General features: G+C 44.3%; 6 protein-coding genes across 8 annotated transcripts in view; all 6 read right to left on the bottom strand.

The window, feature by feature from the left end:
- LOC139206758 (protocadherin gamma-C5-like) overlaps positions 1-17,394 on the bottom strand; it is a 110,369-nt gene that overhangs the window by 24,606 nt on the left and 68,369 nt on the right. The window lies entirely within an intron of this gene.
- Positions 219-2,681, bottom strand: LOC139207567 (protocadherin gamma-C5-like). Its single transcript, XM_070837305.1, has one exon. The coding sequence runs from the start codon at positions 2,679-2,681 to the stop codon at positions 219-221; it is 2,463 nt and encodes an 820-aa protein (XP_070693406.1).
- LOC139207566 (protocadherin gamma-C5-like) lies at positions 3,836-6,301 on the bottom strand. Its single transcript, XM_070837303.1, has one exon. It carries the CDS (start codon positions 6,299-6,301, stop codon positions 3,836-3,838), a length of 2,466 nt encoding a protein of 821 aa, XP_070693404.1.
- LOC139207565 (protocadherin gamma-C5-like) lies at positions 7,460-9,922 on the bottom strand. Its single transcript, XM_070837302.1, has one exon. The coding sequence runs from the start codon at positions 9,920-9,922 to the stop codon at positions 7,460-7,462; it is 2,463 nt and encodes an 820-aa protein (XP_070693403.1).
- On the bottom strand, positions 10,850-13,402 carry LOC139207564 (protocadherin gamma-C5-like). Its single transcript, XM_070837301.1, has 2 exons — positions 10,928-13,402; positions 10,850-10,855 (listed from the first exon to the last, which is right to left on the bottom strand). The coding sequence occupies exons 1-2, from the start codon at positions 13,400-13,402 to the stop codon at positions 10,850-10,852; spliced, it is 2,481 nt and encodes an 826-aa protein (XP_070693402.1).
- On the bottom strand, positions 14,339-16,822 carry LOC139207562 (protocadherin gamma-C5-like). Its single transcript, XM_070837300.1, has one exon. The coding sequence runs from the start codon at positions 16,820-16,822 to the stop codon at positions 14,339-14,341; it is 2,484 nt and encodes an 827-aa protein (XP_070693401.1).

Genomic DNA, 17,394 nt, shown 5'->3' with positions numbered 1-17,394 from the left:
AGTGTTAAAAATGGCCTGTGCAACACCGTTTCTTATGTTGACACAAAATGTAAATGAAGTCATTTCTATTTCTATTAATGCTCAAATCAAATCATGCATATAACCCTGCCAATAGAAAAACCAAATTTCGAGCAGTACAAAATACCCTACATCCATATTACTTTCCAAATGTATATGCAGGTAATGACCAAAAATGTGTTTTAGCTGTTCTGCTGTTTTCAGCTCACCTGCTGGCTCTCAAAGGTCCAGGTGCTGTCGGGTAAAGACGCATCCAGAACACTGATCACCTCCTTAAAGTCGGTGGTGCTGCTGGGTTTAATCAACGTGAAATCACTGTACTCTGACATCGGAGACATGCAGGACCTGAAGGACTGACTCTGAGACAACATGTCTCCTCCCAGGACCTCCACGTACTTTATGGGTCCGTCAGTGTTGAGCTGAATCTGCAGGTTTCTGTTGGGGTTCTTGTAATCATCACAGTCGCTCCTTCTCGTGCAGCAACTACCGCTGCTGCTGCTGCTCCTGATGCATTTGACCGTTAAGATGAGAAAAGTCACCAGAGACAGCACGGACACCGAGGCCAGAGACAGAATCAAATAAAGGGTGATTCTGCCATTTTTCTTGCCGGGCTCGGCCACTTTCTGTCGGAGGTCTAAGATGGGCTCGTGGAGGCCGTCCTCCAGCAGGATGGACACCGTGGCGGTGGCGGACTGGGCCGGTTCCCCGTCGTCCTTGATCTCTATAAGCAGCCTCTGAGAGGAGTCGTCCTGCTCGGACGCAGCGCGTTTAGTCCTCACCTCCCCTGTGTACAGGTTGACAGTGAACAGAGAGGCGTCTGTGGCCTCCGCCAGTCTGTAGGAGATCCAGGCGTTATGGCCCGAGTCAGCGTCCACGGCCGTCACCTTAGTAACCAGGTGACCCGCTTTAGCGGAGCGGGGCATCCTCTGGTGAGAGAGGGAGCCCAGGGCAGCGGAGGAGGGGTAAATAACAGAAGGGGCATTGTCGTTCTGGTCCAGGATAAAAACATGGACGGTGGTGTTGCTGCTGAGAGACGGAGAGCCCTGGTCCTTTGCCTGAACCTGAATCTGAAACACCTTCAGTTTCTCATAGTCAAACGAGTGCATGCTGTAGATGCTGCCGTTATCTGAGTTAATGTAAACATAAGAGGACACGGAAACGTCCTGAACTTTAGAGTCCAGGATGGAGTAGGAGATCTTGGCGTTTTCACCAAAATCCAGATCAGATGCTGATACTGAGTACAGTATAGAGCCTGGTACCCCATTCTCTTTTAAATACACATTATAGGAGGGCTGAGTAAATACAGGAGGGTTGTCATTCACATCAGTGATGCTGACTGGTATAGTTTTCTTACTGGACAGAGGAGGAGAGCCTGAATCAGTGGCTGTTATCTCAATATTATACTGTGAGAAACTCTCTCTGTCTAAAGCACCACTGGTAACTAGTGCGTAATTATTAGAAAAGGAGGGTTTCAAAGTAAAAGGAGAACCTTTGGAGAGTTGTAATGTCACTTTACCGTTAACACCAGAGTCAATGTCTCGGGCACTGATTAAAGCTACCACAGTGCCGCTTGGTGCGTCCTCAGGCACAGAGTTTGGTTGAGAGGTTAGAAATATATTTGGAACATTATCGTTAACATCTAACACTTCAATATGGACAGTGCAGTGTCCCTCCATCCTCGGAGTGCCTTTGTCTTTTGCGGAAATGTCTATTTCATAATTTGCATTTGTTTCAAAATCTAATTCCCCTTGAAGGCGTATTTCTCCAGTTAATGAATCAATATCAAACATAGATAAGACAATATCTGGTGTGTGCGTTCCAAATGAATACTCTACCTCTCCATTGGGACCTTCATCAGTATCTTTTGCTGTAACCTTTAGAATAGACGAGCCTTGTGCGCCATTTTCGTTTATGGAGACTTTGTAGACATTTTTCTCAAATACTGGAAAATTGTCATTATTATCAAGCACATTTATGGTTATTTGTGAGTTCCCCGATTTCACTGGGTTTCCCCCGTCTATAGCGGTGAGTTGAAGTTGATGAATAGGCTTTTTTTCTCTGTCAAGAGCTTTAGACAAGACTAGCTCTGGGACTTTCCTCCCCCCGGACACATCTTTAACCTTTAAACTAAAAAAGTCGTCTTTACTCAAACTATAAGATCTCACTGAATTTACTCCAACATCTAGATCTTGCGCGCTCTCCAAGGGAAAGCGTGCCCCTGCCGCTGTCGACTCTGCTATTTGTAATGTTATATCTTGCGAAGGGAATCTTGGGGAATTATCATTAATATCTTGTATTTCCACCTCAACTCGATGCAATTGTAACGGTTTATCAACAACCACTTGCAGGGTCAACACACAGCTGGCGCTTTGTCCGCATAAAGCCTCTCTGTCTATTCTGTCATTCACCACCAGCTCGCCCTTCCCCGCATCCACACTGAAATACTGCTCACCAGCCTCAGAGGCGACCCGCAGCTTACGGTCAAAAATGTCTGATAGTCCCAAACCCAGATCTTTGGCTAGATTTCCTACCACAGAGCCCTGTTTTAGTTCCTCCGGGATGCTGTAACGAGTCTGTCCGTCTATTGTACTCCACAAGAGAAAGAAATGATGCCACCAAAGCGCAAGCCATCTCCAGTCTCGGTATCCTATTGTCTTTGTCATCCCCGATCCGTTAGAATTATTTCCCATTGAGGTAATCGAAAAGACGATATGTATTATCCATTGCCATTCAGCATTAATCCAATACAAAGATCCAAAATTGGTTCATACTAAAGACTAAACAAAGATGTCTTTTTTTAAATTCTGATAAGCGCATCACTCTCTCTCATCCAGCTCCTTGCTATGAAAATGTGTACGCTGCTGAGCTGCATGGGGGAGGGAGTAGATCTCTTTGTACAGTTCTACGTTTCATTGGTGCACAGCATCCCTCTTACCATCCAATAAGAAGTGGGTGAGCAGTGCTTTTAAAGACACAGCTGCGCTTGAAAGAATCTGCCTGCATGCATTAAGGTGGGTAAAAGGGAATTAGAAATAACCAGCTGTTACATATCGCCAAAAATGTTCATGTCTATAAAAAGAAATGTGATTACACAAATACAAATACTGTCCGTGTTCTCGTTATACGAACGCTTGATTAAAGTTTTTTTTTTATAAGTTATTTGAATCAGAAAAAGTGATAGTGTTGTACAGTTTGGTTACCAGAAGCAGTTTAGCCCTGTTATAAGCAAGTTCATTTAACGTTTCGCTGTCCAACAATGTTGTGCTGAAACAAAGTGCCATTCATACAAATACAAAAGGAGCTTTCATAAATCCCGAAAGTCATAACTCCTTAAATACAGTACAAGGCAAACAGAGCGAACTGCAAAATGTTATCTTTAAAACAATTCAGACCCTTGAAGCGGAAATAGATATTAGATAGTGTGAAACGTTAACAGTTAAAATCCTTGTTGGAAAAAGAAAGTACGTGAGCAACAGCATGTAATGTTTTTCATCATCAGGACGTAGAGATGAGCATCCCAATATAATGTTTGTATTACTAAATTGATAATATGGAATAAACAAAAGGATATTATAATCTGACAGGATGGTGTGAGAATAAACTACGTGTAGGACAGCCAAGAGGAAATATCACTGAACGCCAAACTCCACGTTTAGCGGCTGTAGCCACACAAGTAAGCAAATGCACGACAAAATACTTAAACCACATGCTTTAAGCACCATGAAAACACCATGTTATCAGTGGGTAGTTCAGTATTTAACGTTTGCAAGATGTGTATACAAGCATATAAAATCACAAAGTAGGCCTATGGTTGTTTTCAGCTCACCTGCTGGCTCTCAAAGGTCCAGGTGCTGTCGGGTAAAGACGCATCCAGAACACTGATCACCTCCTTAAAGTCGGTGGTGCTGCTGGGTTTAATCAACGTGAAATCACTGTACTCTGACATCGGAGACATGCAGGACCTGAAGGACTGACTCTGAGACAACATGTCTCCTCCCAGGACCTCCACGTACTTTATGGGTCCGTCAGTGTTGAGCTGAATCTGCAGGTTTCTGTTGGGGTTCTTGTAATCATCACAGTCGCTCCTTCTCGCGCAGCAACTACCGCTGCTGCTGCTGCTGCTCCTGATGCATTTGACCGTCAAGATGAGAAAAGTCACCAGAGACAGCACGGACACCGAGGCCAGAGACAGAATCAAATAAAGGGTGATTCTGCCATTTTTCTTGCCGGGCTCGGCCACTTTCTGTCGGAGGTCTAAGATGGGCTCGTGGAGGCCGTCCTCCAGCAGGATGGACACCGTGGCGGTGGCGGACTGGGCCGGTTCCCCGTCGTCCTTGATCTCTATAAGCAGCCTCTGAGAGGAGTCGTCCTGCTCGGACGCAGCGCGTTTAGTCCTCACCTCCCCTGTGTACAGGTTGACAGTGAACAGAGAGGCGTCTGTGGCCTCCGCCAGTCTGTAGGAGATCCAGGCGTTATGGCCCGAGTCAGCGTCCACGGCCGTCACCTTAGTAACCAGGTGACCCGCTTTAGCGGAGCGGGGCATCCTCTGGTGAGAGAGGGAGCCCAGGGCAGCGGAGGAGGGGTAAATAACAGAAGGGGCATTGTCGTTCTGGTCCAGGATAAAAACATGGACGGTGGCGTTGCTGCTGAGAGACGGAGAGCCCTGGTCCTTTGCCTGAACCTGAATCTGAAACACCTTCAGTTTCTCATAGTCAAACGAGTGCATGCTGTAGATGCTGCCGTTATCTGAGTTAATGTAAACATAAGAGGACACGGAAACGTCCTGAACTTTAGAGTCCAGGATGGAGTAGGAGATCTTGGCGTTTTCACCAAAATCCAGATCAGATGCTGATACTGAGTACAGTATAGAGCCTGGTACCCCATTCTCTTTTAAATACACATTATAGGAGGGCTGAGTAAATACAGGAGGGTTGTCATTCACATCAGTGATGCTGACTGGTATAGTTTTCTTACTGGACAGAGGAGGAGAGCCTGAATCAGTGGCTGTTATCTCAATATCATACTGTGAGAAACTCTCTCTGTCTAAAGCACCACTGGTAACTAGTGCGTAATTATTAGAAAAGGAGGGTTTCAAAGTAAAAGGAGAACCTTTGGAGAGTTGTAATGTCACTTTACCGTTAACACCAGAGTCAATGTCTCGGGCACTGATTAAAGCTACCACAGTGCCGCTTGGTGCGTCCTCAGGCACAGAGTTTGGTTGAGAGGTTAGAAATATATTTGGAGCATTATCGTTAACATCTAACACTTCAATATGGACAGTGCAGTGTCCCTCCATCCTCGGAGTGCCTTTGTCTTTTGCGGAAATGTCTATTTCATAATTTGCATTTGTTTCAAAATCTAATTCCCCTTGAAGGCGTATTTCTCCTGTTAATGAATCAATATCAAACATAGATAAGACAATATCTGGTGCGTGCGTTCCAAATGAATACTCTACCTCTCCATTGGGACCTTCATCAGTATCTTTTGCTGTAACCTTTAGAATAGACGAGCCTTGTGCGCCATTTTCGTTTATGGAGACTTTGTAAGAATTTTTCTCAAATACAGGAAAATTATCGTTGATATCAAGCACATTTATGGTTATTTGCGAGTTCCCCGATTTCACTGGGTTTCCCCCGTCTATAGCGGTGAGTTGAAGTTGATGAATAGGCTTTTTTTCTCTGTCAAGAGCTTTAGACAAGACTAGCTCTGGGACTTTCCTCCCCCCGGACACATCTTTAACCTTTAAACTAAAAAAGTCGTCTTTACTCAAACTATAAGATCTCACTGAATTTACTCCAACATCTAGATCTTGCGCGCTCTCCAAGGGAAAGCGTGCCCCTGCCGCTGTCGACTCTGCTATTTGTAATGTTATATCTTGCGAAGGGAATCTTGGGAAATTATCATTAATATCTTGTATTTCCACCTCAACTCGATGCAATTGTAACGGTTTATCAACAACTACTTGCAGGGTCAACACACAGCTGGCGCTTTGTCCGCATAAAGCCTCTCTGTCTATTCTGTCATTCACCACCAGCTCGCCCTTCCCCGCATCCACACTGAAATACTGCTCACCAGCCTCAGAGGCGACCCGCAGTTTACGGTCAAAAATGTCTGATAGTCCCAAACCCAGATCTTTGGCTAGATTTCCTACCACAGAGCCCTGTTTTAGTTCCTCCGGGATGCTGTAACGAGTCTGTCCGTCTATTGTACTCCACAAGAGAAAGAAATGATGCCACCAAAGCGCAAGCCATCTCCAGTCTCGGTATCCTATTGTCTTTGTCATCCCCGATCCGTTAGAATTATTTCCCATTGAGGTAATCGAAAAGACGATATGTATTATCCATTGCCATCCGGCATTAATCCAAAACAAAGATCCAAAATTGGTTCATACTAAAGACTAAACAAAGATGTATTTTTTTAAATTCTGATAAGCGCATCACTCTCTCTCATCCAGCTCCTTGCTATGAAAATGTGTATGCTGCTGAGCTGCATGGGGGAGGGAGTAGATCTCTTTGTACAGTTCTACGTTTCATTGGTGCACAGCATCCCTCTTACCATCCAATAAGAAGTGGGTGAGCAGTGCTTTTAAAGACACAGCTGCGCTTGAAAGAATCTGCCTGCATGCATTAAGGTGGGTAAAAGGGAATTAGAAATAACCAGCTGTTACATATCGCCAAAAATGTTCATGCCAATAAAAAGAAATGTGATTACACAAATACAAATACTGTCCGTGATCTCGTTATACGAACGCTTGATTAAAGTTTTTTTTTTTTTTTTAAGTTATTTGAATCAGAAAAAGTGATAGTGTTGTACAGTTTGGTTACCAGAAGCAGTTTAACCCTGTTATAAGCAAGTTCATTCAACGTTTCGCTGTCCAACAATGTTGTGCTGAAACAAAGTGCCATTCATACAAATACAAAAGGAGCTTTCATAAATCCCGAAAGTCATAACTCCTTAAATACAGTACAAGGCAAACAGAGCGAACTGCAAAATGTTATCTTTAAAACAATTCAGACCCTTGAAGCAGAAATAGATATTAGATAGTGTGAAACGTTAACAGTTAAAATCCTTGTTGGAAAAAGAAAGTACGTGAGCAACAGCATGTAATGTTTTTCATTATCAGGACGTAGAGATAAGCATCCCAATATAATGTTTGTATTACTAAATTGATAATATGGAATAAACAAAAGGATATTATAATCTGACAGGATGGTGTGAGAATAAACTACGTGTAGGACAGCCAAGAGGAAATATCACTGAACGCCAAACTCCACGTTTAGCGGCTGTAGCCACACAAGTAAGCAAATGCACGACAAAATACTTAAACCACATGCTTTAAGCACCATGAAAACACCATGTTATCAGTGGGTAGTTCAGTATTTAACGTTTGCAAGATGTGTATACAAGCATATAAAATCACAAAGTAGGCCTATGATTGTTTTCAGCTCACCTGCTGGCTCTCAAAGGTCCAGGTGCTGTCGGGTAAAGACGCATCCAGAACACTGATCACCTCCTTAAAGTCGGTGGTGCTGCTGGGTTTAATCAACGTGAAATCACTGTACTCTGACATCGGAGACATGCAGGACCTGAAGGACTGACTCTGAGACAACATGTCTCCTCCCAGGACCTCCACGTACTTTATGGGTCCGTCAGTGTTGAGCTGAATCTGCAGGTTTCTGTTGGGGTTCTTGTAATCATCACAGTCGCTCCGTCTCGTGCAGCAACTACCGCTGCTGCTGCTGCTCCTGATGCATTTGACCGTTAAGATGAGAAAAGTCACCAGAGACAGCACGGACACCGAGGCCAGAGACAGAATCAAATAAAGGGTGATTCTGCCATTTTTCTTGCCGGGCTCGGCCACTTTCTGTCGGAGGTCTAAGATGGGCTCGTGGAGGCCGTCCTCCAGCAGGATGGACACCGTGGCGGTGGCGGACTGGGCCGGTTCCCCGTCGTCCTTGATCTCTATAAGCAGCCTCTGAGAGGAGTCGTCCTGCTCGGACGCAGCGCGTTTAGTCCTCACCTCCCCTGTGTACAGGTTGACAGTGAACAGAGAGGCGTCTGTGGCCTCCGCCAGTCTGTAGGAGATCCAGGCGTTATGGCCCGAGTCAGCATCCACGGCCGTCACCTTAGTAACCAGGTGACCCGCTTTAGCGGAGCGGGGCATCCTCTGGTGAGAGAGGGAGCCCAGGGCAGCGGAGGAGGGGTAAATAACAGAAGGGGCATTGTCGTTCTGGTCCAGGATAAAAACATGGACGGTGGCGTTGCTGCTGAGAGACGGAGAGCCCTGGTCCTTTGCCTGAACCTGAATCTGAAACACCTTCAGTTTCTCATAGTCAAACGAGTGCATGCTGTAGATGCTGCCGTTATCTGAGTTAATGTAAACATAAGAGGACACGGAAACGTCCTGAACTTTAGAGTCCAGGATGGAGTAGGAGATCTTGGCGTTTTCACCAAAATCCAGATCAGATGCTGATATTGAGTACAGTATAGAGCCTGGTACCCCATTCTCTTTTAAATACACATTATAGGAGGGCTGAGTAAATACAGGAGGGTTGTCATTCACATCAGTGATGCTGACTGGTATAGTTTTCTTACTGGACAGAGGAGGAGAGCCTGAATCAGTGGCTGTTATCTCAATATTATACTGTGAGAAACTCTCTCTGTCTAAAGCACCACTGGTAACCAGGGCATAATTATTAGAAAACGAGGGTTTAAGAGTAAAGGGAGAACCTTTGGGAAGATGTAATGTTATTTTACCGTTATCACCGGAATCAAGGTCACGGACGCTGAGCAAAGCCACTACTGTCCCACTGCGAGAGTCTTCAGGCACAGGCGTGGGTTTAGAAGTCAGCACAATTTCTGGGGCGTTATCATTTACGTCTAAAACATCCACCTGAACACTGCAATGACCCTCCATTTTAGGCAAGCCTTTGTCTTTTGCACTGATGTCTATACGATATGAGGCTTGAGTTTCATGGTCCAGTTGGTTTTTTAAAAATATATCTCCAGTTACAGCATCTATATGAAATAATGACAGAACTGATGGTGGTGTATGTATGCCGAGAGAGTACTCAATTTCTCCATTAGGACCCTCATCTATGTCGGTTGCTTTTGTTGTAATTACAAAGGAACCGTTTGAACTATTTTCTTGAACAGCAATTTTATAAAAAGTATTTTCGAATAATGGCACATTGTCGTTGTTATCAAGCACATTTATGGTTATTTTTGAAGTTCCAGACTTGACCGGATTACCTCCGTCCATAGCAGTAAGAAATAAATTGTGAATGGATTTTTTCTCGCGATCTAATGATTTATTTAATACCAATTCTGGTATTTTACGTCCATTTTCAATTTCTTTAACTTTTAAAATGAAGCAATCATCTTTACTTAATGTGTACGTCTTTAACCCGTTACTTCCAACATCGGGATCCTCTGCACTCTCCAAGGGAAAGCGCACACCTACAACGGTGGATTCAGCTATTTCTATTATATGATCACTTTTGTGAAAGCTAGGGGCATTGTCATTTACGTCTCTTATTTCTACTTCTATGCGGTGTAACTGTAGTGGATTCTCTATTACAACCTGCAGAGGTAGCACACAGCTGGCGCTTTGTCCGCATAAAGCCTCTCTGTCTATTCTGTCATTCACCACCAGCTCGCCCTTCCCCGCATCCACACTGAGATACTGCTCACCAGCCTCAGAGGCGACCCGCAGCTTACGGTCAAAAATGTCTGATAGTCCCAAACCCAGATCTTTGGCTAGATTTCCAACCATAGAGCCCAGTTCCAGCTCCTCTGGGATGCTGTAACGAGTCTGTCCGTCTATTGTACTCCACAAGAGAAAGAAATGATGCCACCAAAGCGCAAGCCATCTCCAGTCTCGGTATCCCATTCTCTTTGTCATTCCCGGTCCGTTACAATACGATGTTTCTTCCCATCGAAATATTATTCAGGACACAGAAGCCAATGTACAAATCCACCAACGAAGACCTTGCTGTACTCCAAAAATGCCCATCTTTATGCATCCTTAGATGCAAATGAAAGCTATGTTATTTACTCTGAGTATTTAAACGCATCCTCCTCTCATCTCGGGCTCGAAGCAATGTACTGGCTACAGTGGCGAGGATGGATGGGGGAGGGAGTAGATCTCTTTGTACAACTCCTAATGCTATTGGTCCACAGCATCTCCCCTACATCCAATAAGATCAAAACAGCGCTGTGTTACAGTCCCAGCACCGAAATTGACAAATGTATGAAATTATACATTTGGGAGCTTTTTACAATTAGCAGTTGCATAAAATTGGAGGCGTTTATGAAAATTAAAATACATTTAGTCTTAAATCATGATTTTAAAATTGCTTTAAATTCATTCATATTACGGTTTCTATAATCATATTCACATTAATGTTGGAAGTCGTCTAAAATGAAGTTCACACTCAAAGAAAACTAAATGGAACAGCAGACTTCCAGTCTATGCTAAAATTTTAAATGAATAGCTTACAACATCATGAATCATTGCTAGTTAGTCAAACGTATTGCAGTGGCTTATGTTGCGTTGCAGTTTGAATCAGACAAGCTTTCAGTCACAAAACAGACTCTCACGAAGCCCCACAGCAACCAACAGCAGTAGATCTGAAACTGTGAAATGTGCTGAAGCAGCATGTGATAGTTGTGATGCTTTAGTATGTCAAAATGCTACATATGGGCTAAAACTCGTATATCAGTTAAGCCAACAGTATTTCTATACACCAAAAACACCTCATTACTTAAAAATAACTTTAAAAACATAAACCATAATGTGCTAGTGTCTTGAAAGACTGTAAGCATCATATCAAATCTCCCGAGGAAAGACGAGAACTTAAGGGAATCTTGTATGTAACAGAGAAATGTAAGAAAGAAAATTATTCACCTGCTGGCTCTCAAAGGTCCAGGTGCTGTCGGGTAAAGACGCATCCAGAACACTGATCACCTCCTTAAAGTCGGTGGTGCTGCTGGGTTTAATCAACGTGAAATCACTGTACTCTGACATCGGAGACATGCAGGACCTGAAGGACTGACTCTGAGACAACATGTCTCCTCCCAGGACCTCCACGTACTTTATGGGTCCGTCAGTGTTGAGCTGAATCTGCAGGTTTCTGTTGGGGTTCTTGTAATCATCACAGTCGCTCCTTCTCGTGCAGCAACTACCGCTGCTGCTGCTGCTCCTGATGCATTTGACCGTTAAGATGAGAAAAGTCACCAGAGACAGCACGGACACCGAGGCCAGAGACAGAATCAAATAAAGGGTGATTCTGCCATTTTTCTTGCCGGGCTCGGCCACTTTCTGTCGGAGGTCTAAGATGGGCTCGTGGAGGCCGTCCTCCAGCAGGATGGACACCGTGGCGGTGGCGGACTGGGCCGGTTCCCCGTCGTCCTTGATCTCTATAAGCAGCCTCTGAGAGGAGTCGTCCTGCTCAGACGCAGCGCGTTTAGTCCTCACCTCCCCTGTGTACAGGTTGACAGTGAACAGAGAGGCGTCTGTGGCCTCCGCCAGTCTGTAGGAGATCCAGGCGTTATGGCCCGAGTCAGCGTCCACGGCCGTCACCTTAGTAACCAGGTGACCCGCTTTAGCGGAGCGGGGCATCCTCTGGTGAGAGAGGGAGCCCAGGGCAGCGGAGGAGGGGTAAATAACAGAAGGGGCATTGTCGTTCTGGTCCAGGATAAAAACATGGACGGTGGTGTTGCTGCTGAGAGACGGAGAGCCCTGGTCCTTTGCCTGAACCTGAATCTGAAACACCTTCAGTTTCTCATAGTCAAACGAGTGCATGCTGTAGATGCTGCCGTTATCTGAGTTAATGTAAACATAAGAGGACACGGAAACGTCCTGAACTTTAGAGTCCAGGATGGAATAGGAGATCTTGGCGTTTTCACCAAAATCCAGATCAGATGCTGATACTGAGTACAGTATAGAGCCTGGTACCCCATTCTCTTTTAAATACACATTATAGGAGGGCTGAGTAAATACAGGAGGGTTGTCATTCACATCAGTGATGCTGACTGGTATAGTTTTCTTACTGGACAGAGGAGGAGAGCCTGAATCAGTGGCTGTTATCTCAATATTATACTGTGAGAATCTCTCTCTGTCTAAAGTACCACTGGTAACCAGTTCATAATTATTAAAGAACGAGGGTTTCAGACTGAAAGGAGAACCTTTAGGAAGCTGTAATGTCACTTTACCGTTGTAACCGGAGTCAATGTCTCGTGCACTGATCAAAGCCACTACTGTCCCACTTGGTGCGTCCTCGCGTACAGGACTGGGATTGGAAGTGAGCATAATTTCTGGAGCATTATCATTTATGTCTTCTACGTCCAAGTGTACACGACAGTGAGCCTCCATCTCGGGAATGCCTTTGTCTTTAGCAGTTATATCGATAAGGTATGATTTAGCACTCTCATAATCTAAAGTTCCTTTTAAAACAATTTCTCCTGTTACATCATTGATTTCAAATGTTGATAACACAAAGTCTGGAGTGCGAGAACCAAAAGAATATTTAACTTCGCCATTCAGACCATCATCAGCGTCTGTGGCTGTGAGTTTGATTACGAATGTTCCCTTGGTGCTGTTCTCTTTTAAAGACACTTTGTACTCATTTTCATTGAATATCGGAAAATTATCATTATTATCAAGTACAGTAATGACAATCTTACAGGTTCCAGATCTGACAGGATTTCCCCCATCTAATGCTGTCAGCAGCAGCTGATGGAGAGCATTCTTTTCACGGTCTAATGGCTTCTCTAAAACCAATTCTGGGATAGCTTTACCATTTTTTGTGTCCTTAAATTTTAGAGAAAAATACTCGTTTTTGCTTAAAGAGTATGTTTTCAAAGAATTGCTTCCAACATCAGGGTCCTCTGCGCTCTCCAATGGAAAACGTCTGCCAATCGCAACTGATTCTGGTATTTTAAGGTTAATCTCCTGCGTAGGAAAACTAGGAGAATTATCATTTGTGTCTCTTATTTCCACTTCAATTCGATGAGACTGCAAAGGGTTCTCAACAACTACTTGCAGAGGTAGCACACAGCTGGCGCTTTGTCCGCATAAAGCCTCTCTGTCTATTCTGTCATTCACCACCAGCTCGCCCTTCCCCGCATCCACACTGAAATACTGCTCACCAGCCTCAGAGGCGACCCGCAGCTTACGGTCAAAAATGTCTGATAGTCCCAAACCCAGATCTTTGGCTAGATTTCCTACCACAGAGCCCTGTTTTAGTTCCTCCGGGATGCTGTAACGAGTCTGTCCGTCTATTGTACTCCACAAGAGAAAGAAATGATGCCACCAAAGCGCAAGCCATCTCCAGTCTCGGTATCCTATTGTCTTTGTCATCCTTGGTCCGCTATAACACATTAATTCCAATAAAGATCTTGTTAAAAATAATGTTGGAATCCATTAGAGTAGGAAATACCCCAAAAGAAAAACTACTATAATGTTTCAGCATGGCTATAAGATAAAATTCATTTGTTTAAATCTTATAAAATACGAGCTCATTGCTGTCTCGCTCCTCCTGCTCTTTGCATTCTTCGTGTTACAGCACTGAGGCTGAATGGGGGGCAGGGACTAGATTGCTTTGTACAGTTCTGAATCCTATTGGTGCACAGCATCCATTTCCACCATCCAATGAGAGGGAGACTGATCGACACTCTTAAAGTCGCAGCATCTATTCTCTTTGTGTGCTTTCATTTGGGATGATCACACACACCGAATATCAAATAATAGGAAAAACCTTGTCCTTGACAAACATAAATGATTAATGAAATCCACCCTGCACGCAGTAAATTAAACAAATTAAAACGATAAAATAAAATGTTGCATCACAGAAACTGTGGACGCAAAAATAATGATTAGATTGCAGTATTTCACAGTCGCTGTCCGCCCCGTGGTGCTGAATTGTTCAAATGTCTAAGTGGAACACAGAAGTAATGCCTTAATGCAACAAAACTATCGCAACCGCATCTGAATGCATCCATTGCACATTAATTGTATTTTCCCAAAGTTAAATGAAATTTTAAATAAACATTGCAAAAATGTGTAATGAAAACGTGTAAAAACAAGCAAGAATGGGGGTGACATGCTGACCAAGCGAGACATCCTACTGCAGACAGACAGACAGACAGACAGACAGACAGATAGATAGATAGATAGATAGATAGATAGATAGATAGATAGATAGATAGATAGATAGATAGATAGATGTTTATGTTTCCACATTTGACTGACTTTCATAACAAACTTTTGTACAATTTAGTTATTTCCTGTACCCTTTGTTAAAAACAGTGATTGTTTTCAGCTCACCTGCTGGCTCTCAAAGGTCCAGGTGCTGTCGGGTAAAGACGCATCCAGAACACTGATCACCTCCTTAAAGTCGGTGGTGCTGCTGGGTTTAATCAACGTGAAATCACTGTACTCTGACATCGGAGACATGCAGGACCTGAAGGACTGACTCTGAGACAACATGTCTCCTCCCAGGACCTCCACGTACTTTATGGGTCCGTCAGTGTTGAGCTGAATCTGCAGGTTTCTGTTGGGGTTCTTGTAATCATCACAGTCGCTCCTTCTCGTGCAGCAACTACCGCTGCTGCTGCTGCTCCTGATGCATTTGACCGTTAAGATGAGAAAAGTCACCAGAGACAGCACGGACACCGAGGCCAGAGACAGAATCAAATAAAGGGTGATTCTGCCATTTTTCTTGCCGGGCTCGGCCACTTTCTGTCGGAGGTCTAAGATGGGCTCGTGGAGGCCGTCCTCCAGCAGGATGGACACCGTGGCGGTGGCGGACTGGGCCGGTTCCCCGTCGTCCTTGATCTCTATAAGCAGCCTCTGAGAGGAGTCGTCCTGCTCGGACGCAGCGCGTTTAGTCCTCACCTCCCCTGTGTACAGGTTGACAGTGAACAGAGAGGCGTCTGTGGCCTCCGCCAGTCTGTAGGAGATCCAGGCGTTATGGCCCGAGTCAGCGTCCACGGCCGTCACCTTAGTAACCAGGTGACCCGCTTTAGCGGAGCGGGGCATCCTCTGGTGAGAGAGGGAGCCCAGGGCAGCGGAGGAGGGGTAAATAACAGAAGGGGCATTGTCGTTCTGGTCCAGGATAAAAACATGGACGGTGGCGTTGCTGCTGAGAGACGGAGAGCCCTGGTCTTTTGCCTGAACCTGAATCTGAAACACCTTCAGTTTCTCATAGTCAAACGAGTGCATGCTGTAGATGCTGCCGTTATCTGAGTTAATGTAAACATAAGAGGACACGGAAACGTCCTGAACTTTAGAGTCCAGGATGGAGTAGGAGATCTTGGCGTTTTCACCAAAATCCAGGTCAGATGCTGATACTGAGTACAGTATAGAGCCTGGTACCCCATTCTCTTTTAAATACACATTATAGGAGGGCTGAGCAAATACAGGAGGGTTGTCATTCACATCAGTGATGCTGACTGGTATAGTTTTCTTACTGGACAGAGGAGGAGAGCCTGAATCAGTGGCTGTTATCTCAATATCATACTGTGAGAATCTCTCTCTGTCTAAAGCACCACTGGTAACCAGGGCATAATTTTGAGAAAACGAGGGTTTTAACGTAAATGGAGATTTCTTCGGAAGCTGTAATGTTACCTTACCGTTAACACCGGAATCAAGGTCTCGGGCACTGAGCAAAGCTACTACGGTGCCATCAGGCGAGTCTTCGCGCACTGGCTTTGGATGCGAGGTTAGTATTATTTCTGGGGCATTATCGTTAACATCTAAAACTTCAACATGCACAGTACAGTGCCCCTCCATTCTCGGGGTGCCTTTATCTTTCGCACTTATGTCTAATTCATAATTTGCAGCTGTTTCGAAATCTAGTTTTCCTTTCAAAAATATCGTTCCCGATATATGATCAATACTAAAAACAGAGAGAACAGTCTCTGGTGTGTGCGCTCCAAATGAGTATTCTATCTCTCCGTTTTGACCGTCGTCCATGTCTGTCGCTTTTGTTTGTACTATTAAAGCACCTTCTGCAGCAATTTCACTGATAGATACTTTATATAACGCTTTCTCAAAAGCTGGTACATTATCGTTGTTGTCAAGGACTCTAATAGAGAGCTGAGCGGTGCCTGATCTCACTGGGTTGCCTCCATCTACAGCTGTCAGCAAAAGTGTATGAACAGCTTTTTTCTCTCTATCTAATAGTTTAGCCAAAATCAATTCAGGGACTTTCCTCCCACCGGCAACTTCTTTAACTTTAATAGTAAAACATTCATCTTTACTGAGAGAGTATGACTTCAGTGAATTACTGCCAACATCTGGGTCTATGGCACTCTCTAATGGAAAACGAACCCCTAAACCCGTAGATTCCGCAACTTCCAATGTGATATCATTTGATGGAAATCTAGGCGCATTGTCATTAATGTCTTGTATTTCTACCTCAACACGGAAAAGTTGTAATGGGTCTTCAATTACAACCTGCAGAGGTAGCACACAGCTGGCGCTTTGTCCGCATAAAGCCTCTCTGTCTATTCTGTCATTCACCACCAGCTCGCCCTTCCCCGCATCCACACTGAAATACTGCTCACCAGCCTCAGAGGCGACCCGCAGCTTACGGTCAAAAATGTCTGATAGTCCCAAACCCAGATCTTTGGCTAGATTTCCTACCACAGAGCCCTGTTTTAGTTCCTCCGGGATGCTGTAACGAGTCTGTCCGTCTATTGTACTCCACAAGAGAAAGAAATGATGCCACCAAAGCGCAAGCCATCTCCAGTCTCGGTATCCTATTGTCTTTGTCATCCTTGGTCCGCTATAACACATTAATTCCAATCGACATATTGTATAGATAAATGCTGAATTCCATCGTCGCAGATGTTATTCCAATAGAACCCCCCCCGCAAATACTGAGTAAGGATGTAAGCAAAAATCGAACATTTTCACATTATAAAATACGAGCTCATTGCTGTCTGGCTCCTCCAGCTCTTTGCATTCTTCGTGTTACAGCACTGAGGCTGAATGGGGGGCAGGGACTAGATTGCTTTGTACAGTTCTGAATCCTATTGGTGCACAGCATCCATTTCCACCATCCAATGAGAGGGAGACTGATCGACACTCTTAAAGTCGCAGCATCTATTCTCTTTGTTCCCCCTCACTTTAACCAAGGGAAAATATTGTGACACGTGTAGGACGAAACAATGTAAAGGCAACATGTCACTATAAAATAGTTTTTATTTCTAACTAGAAAGAAAGAAAGAAGACTGGCTAATAAAACTTCAGATGTAGATATTCACTATCTGCACAGAGAGAGAAGTTGTTTATCACTTGAAACAAGTTTAAGGAATTGCATTATCATTCTTTCTTCCGAAAAGACCATCAACAGTAGAAGCAAAACA

This window comes from Pempheris klunzingeri, chromosome 9, assembly GCF_042242105.1.
Source record: "Pempheris klunzingeri isolate RE-2024b chromosome 9, fPemKlu1.hap1, whole genome shotgun sequence".
Lineage (NCBI taxonomy): Eukaryota > Metazoa > Chordata > Actinopteri > Acropomatiformes > Pempheridae > Pempheris > Pempheris klunzingeri.
Note: the sequence above shows the minus strand (reverse complement) of the source record. Positions and strands in the feature narration are given on the sequence as shown.

What these genes read in the sequence shown, in the direction of transcription:
- LOC139207566 (XM_070837303.1), bottom strand. Translation starts at nt 6,301, where the DNA reads ATGACAAAGACAATAGGATACCGAGACTGGAGATGGCTTGCGCTTTGG.
- LOC139207565 (XM_070837302.1), bottom strand. Translation starts at nt 9,922, where the DNA reads ATGACAAAGAGAATGGGATACCGAGACTGGAGATGGCTTGCGCTTTGG.
- LOC139207567 (XM_070837305.1), bottom strand. Translation starts at nt 2,681, where the DNA reads ATGACAAAGACAATAGGATACCGAGACTGGAGATGGCTTGCGCTTTGG.
- LOC139207562 (XM_070837300.1), bottom strand. Translation starts at nt 16,822, where the DNA reads ATGTGTTATAGCGGACCAAGGATGACAAAGACAATAGGATACCGAGAC.
- LOC139207564 (XM_070837301.1), bottom strand. Translation starts at nt 13,402, where the DNA reads ATGTGTTATAGCGGACCAAGGATGACAAAGACAATAGGATACCGAGAC.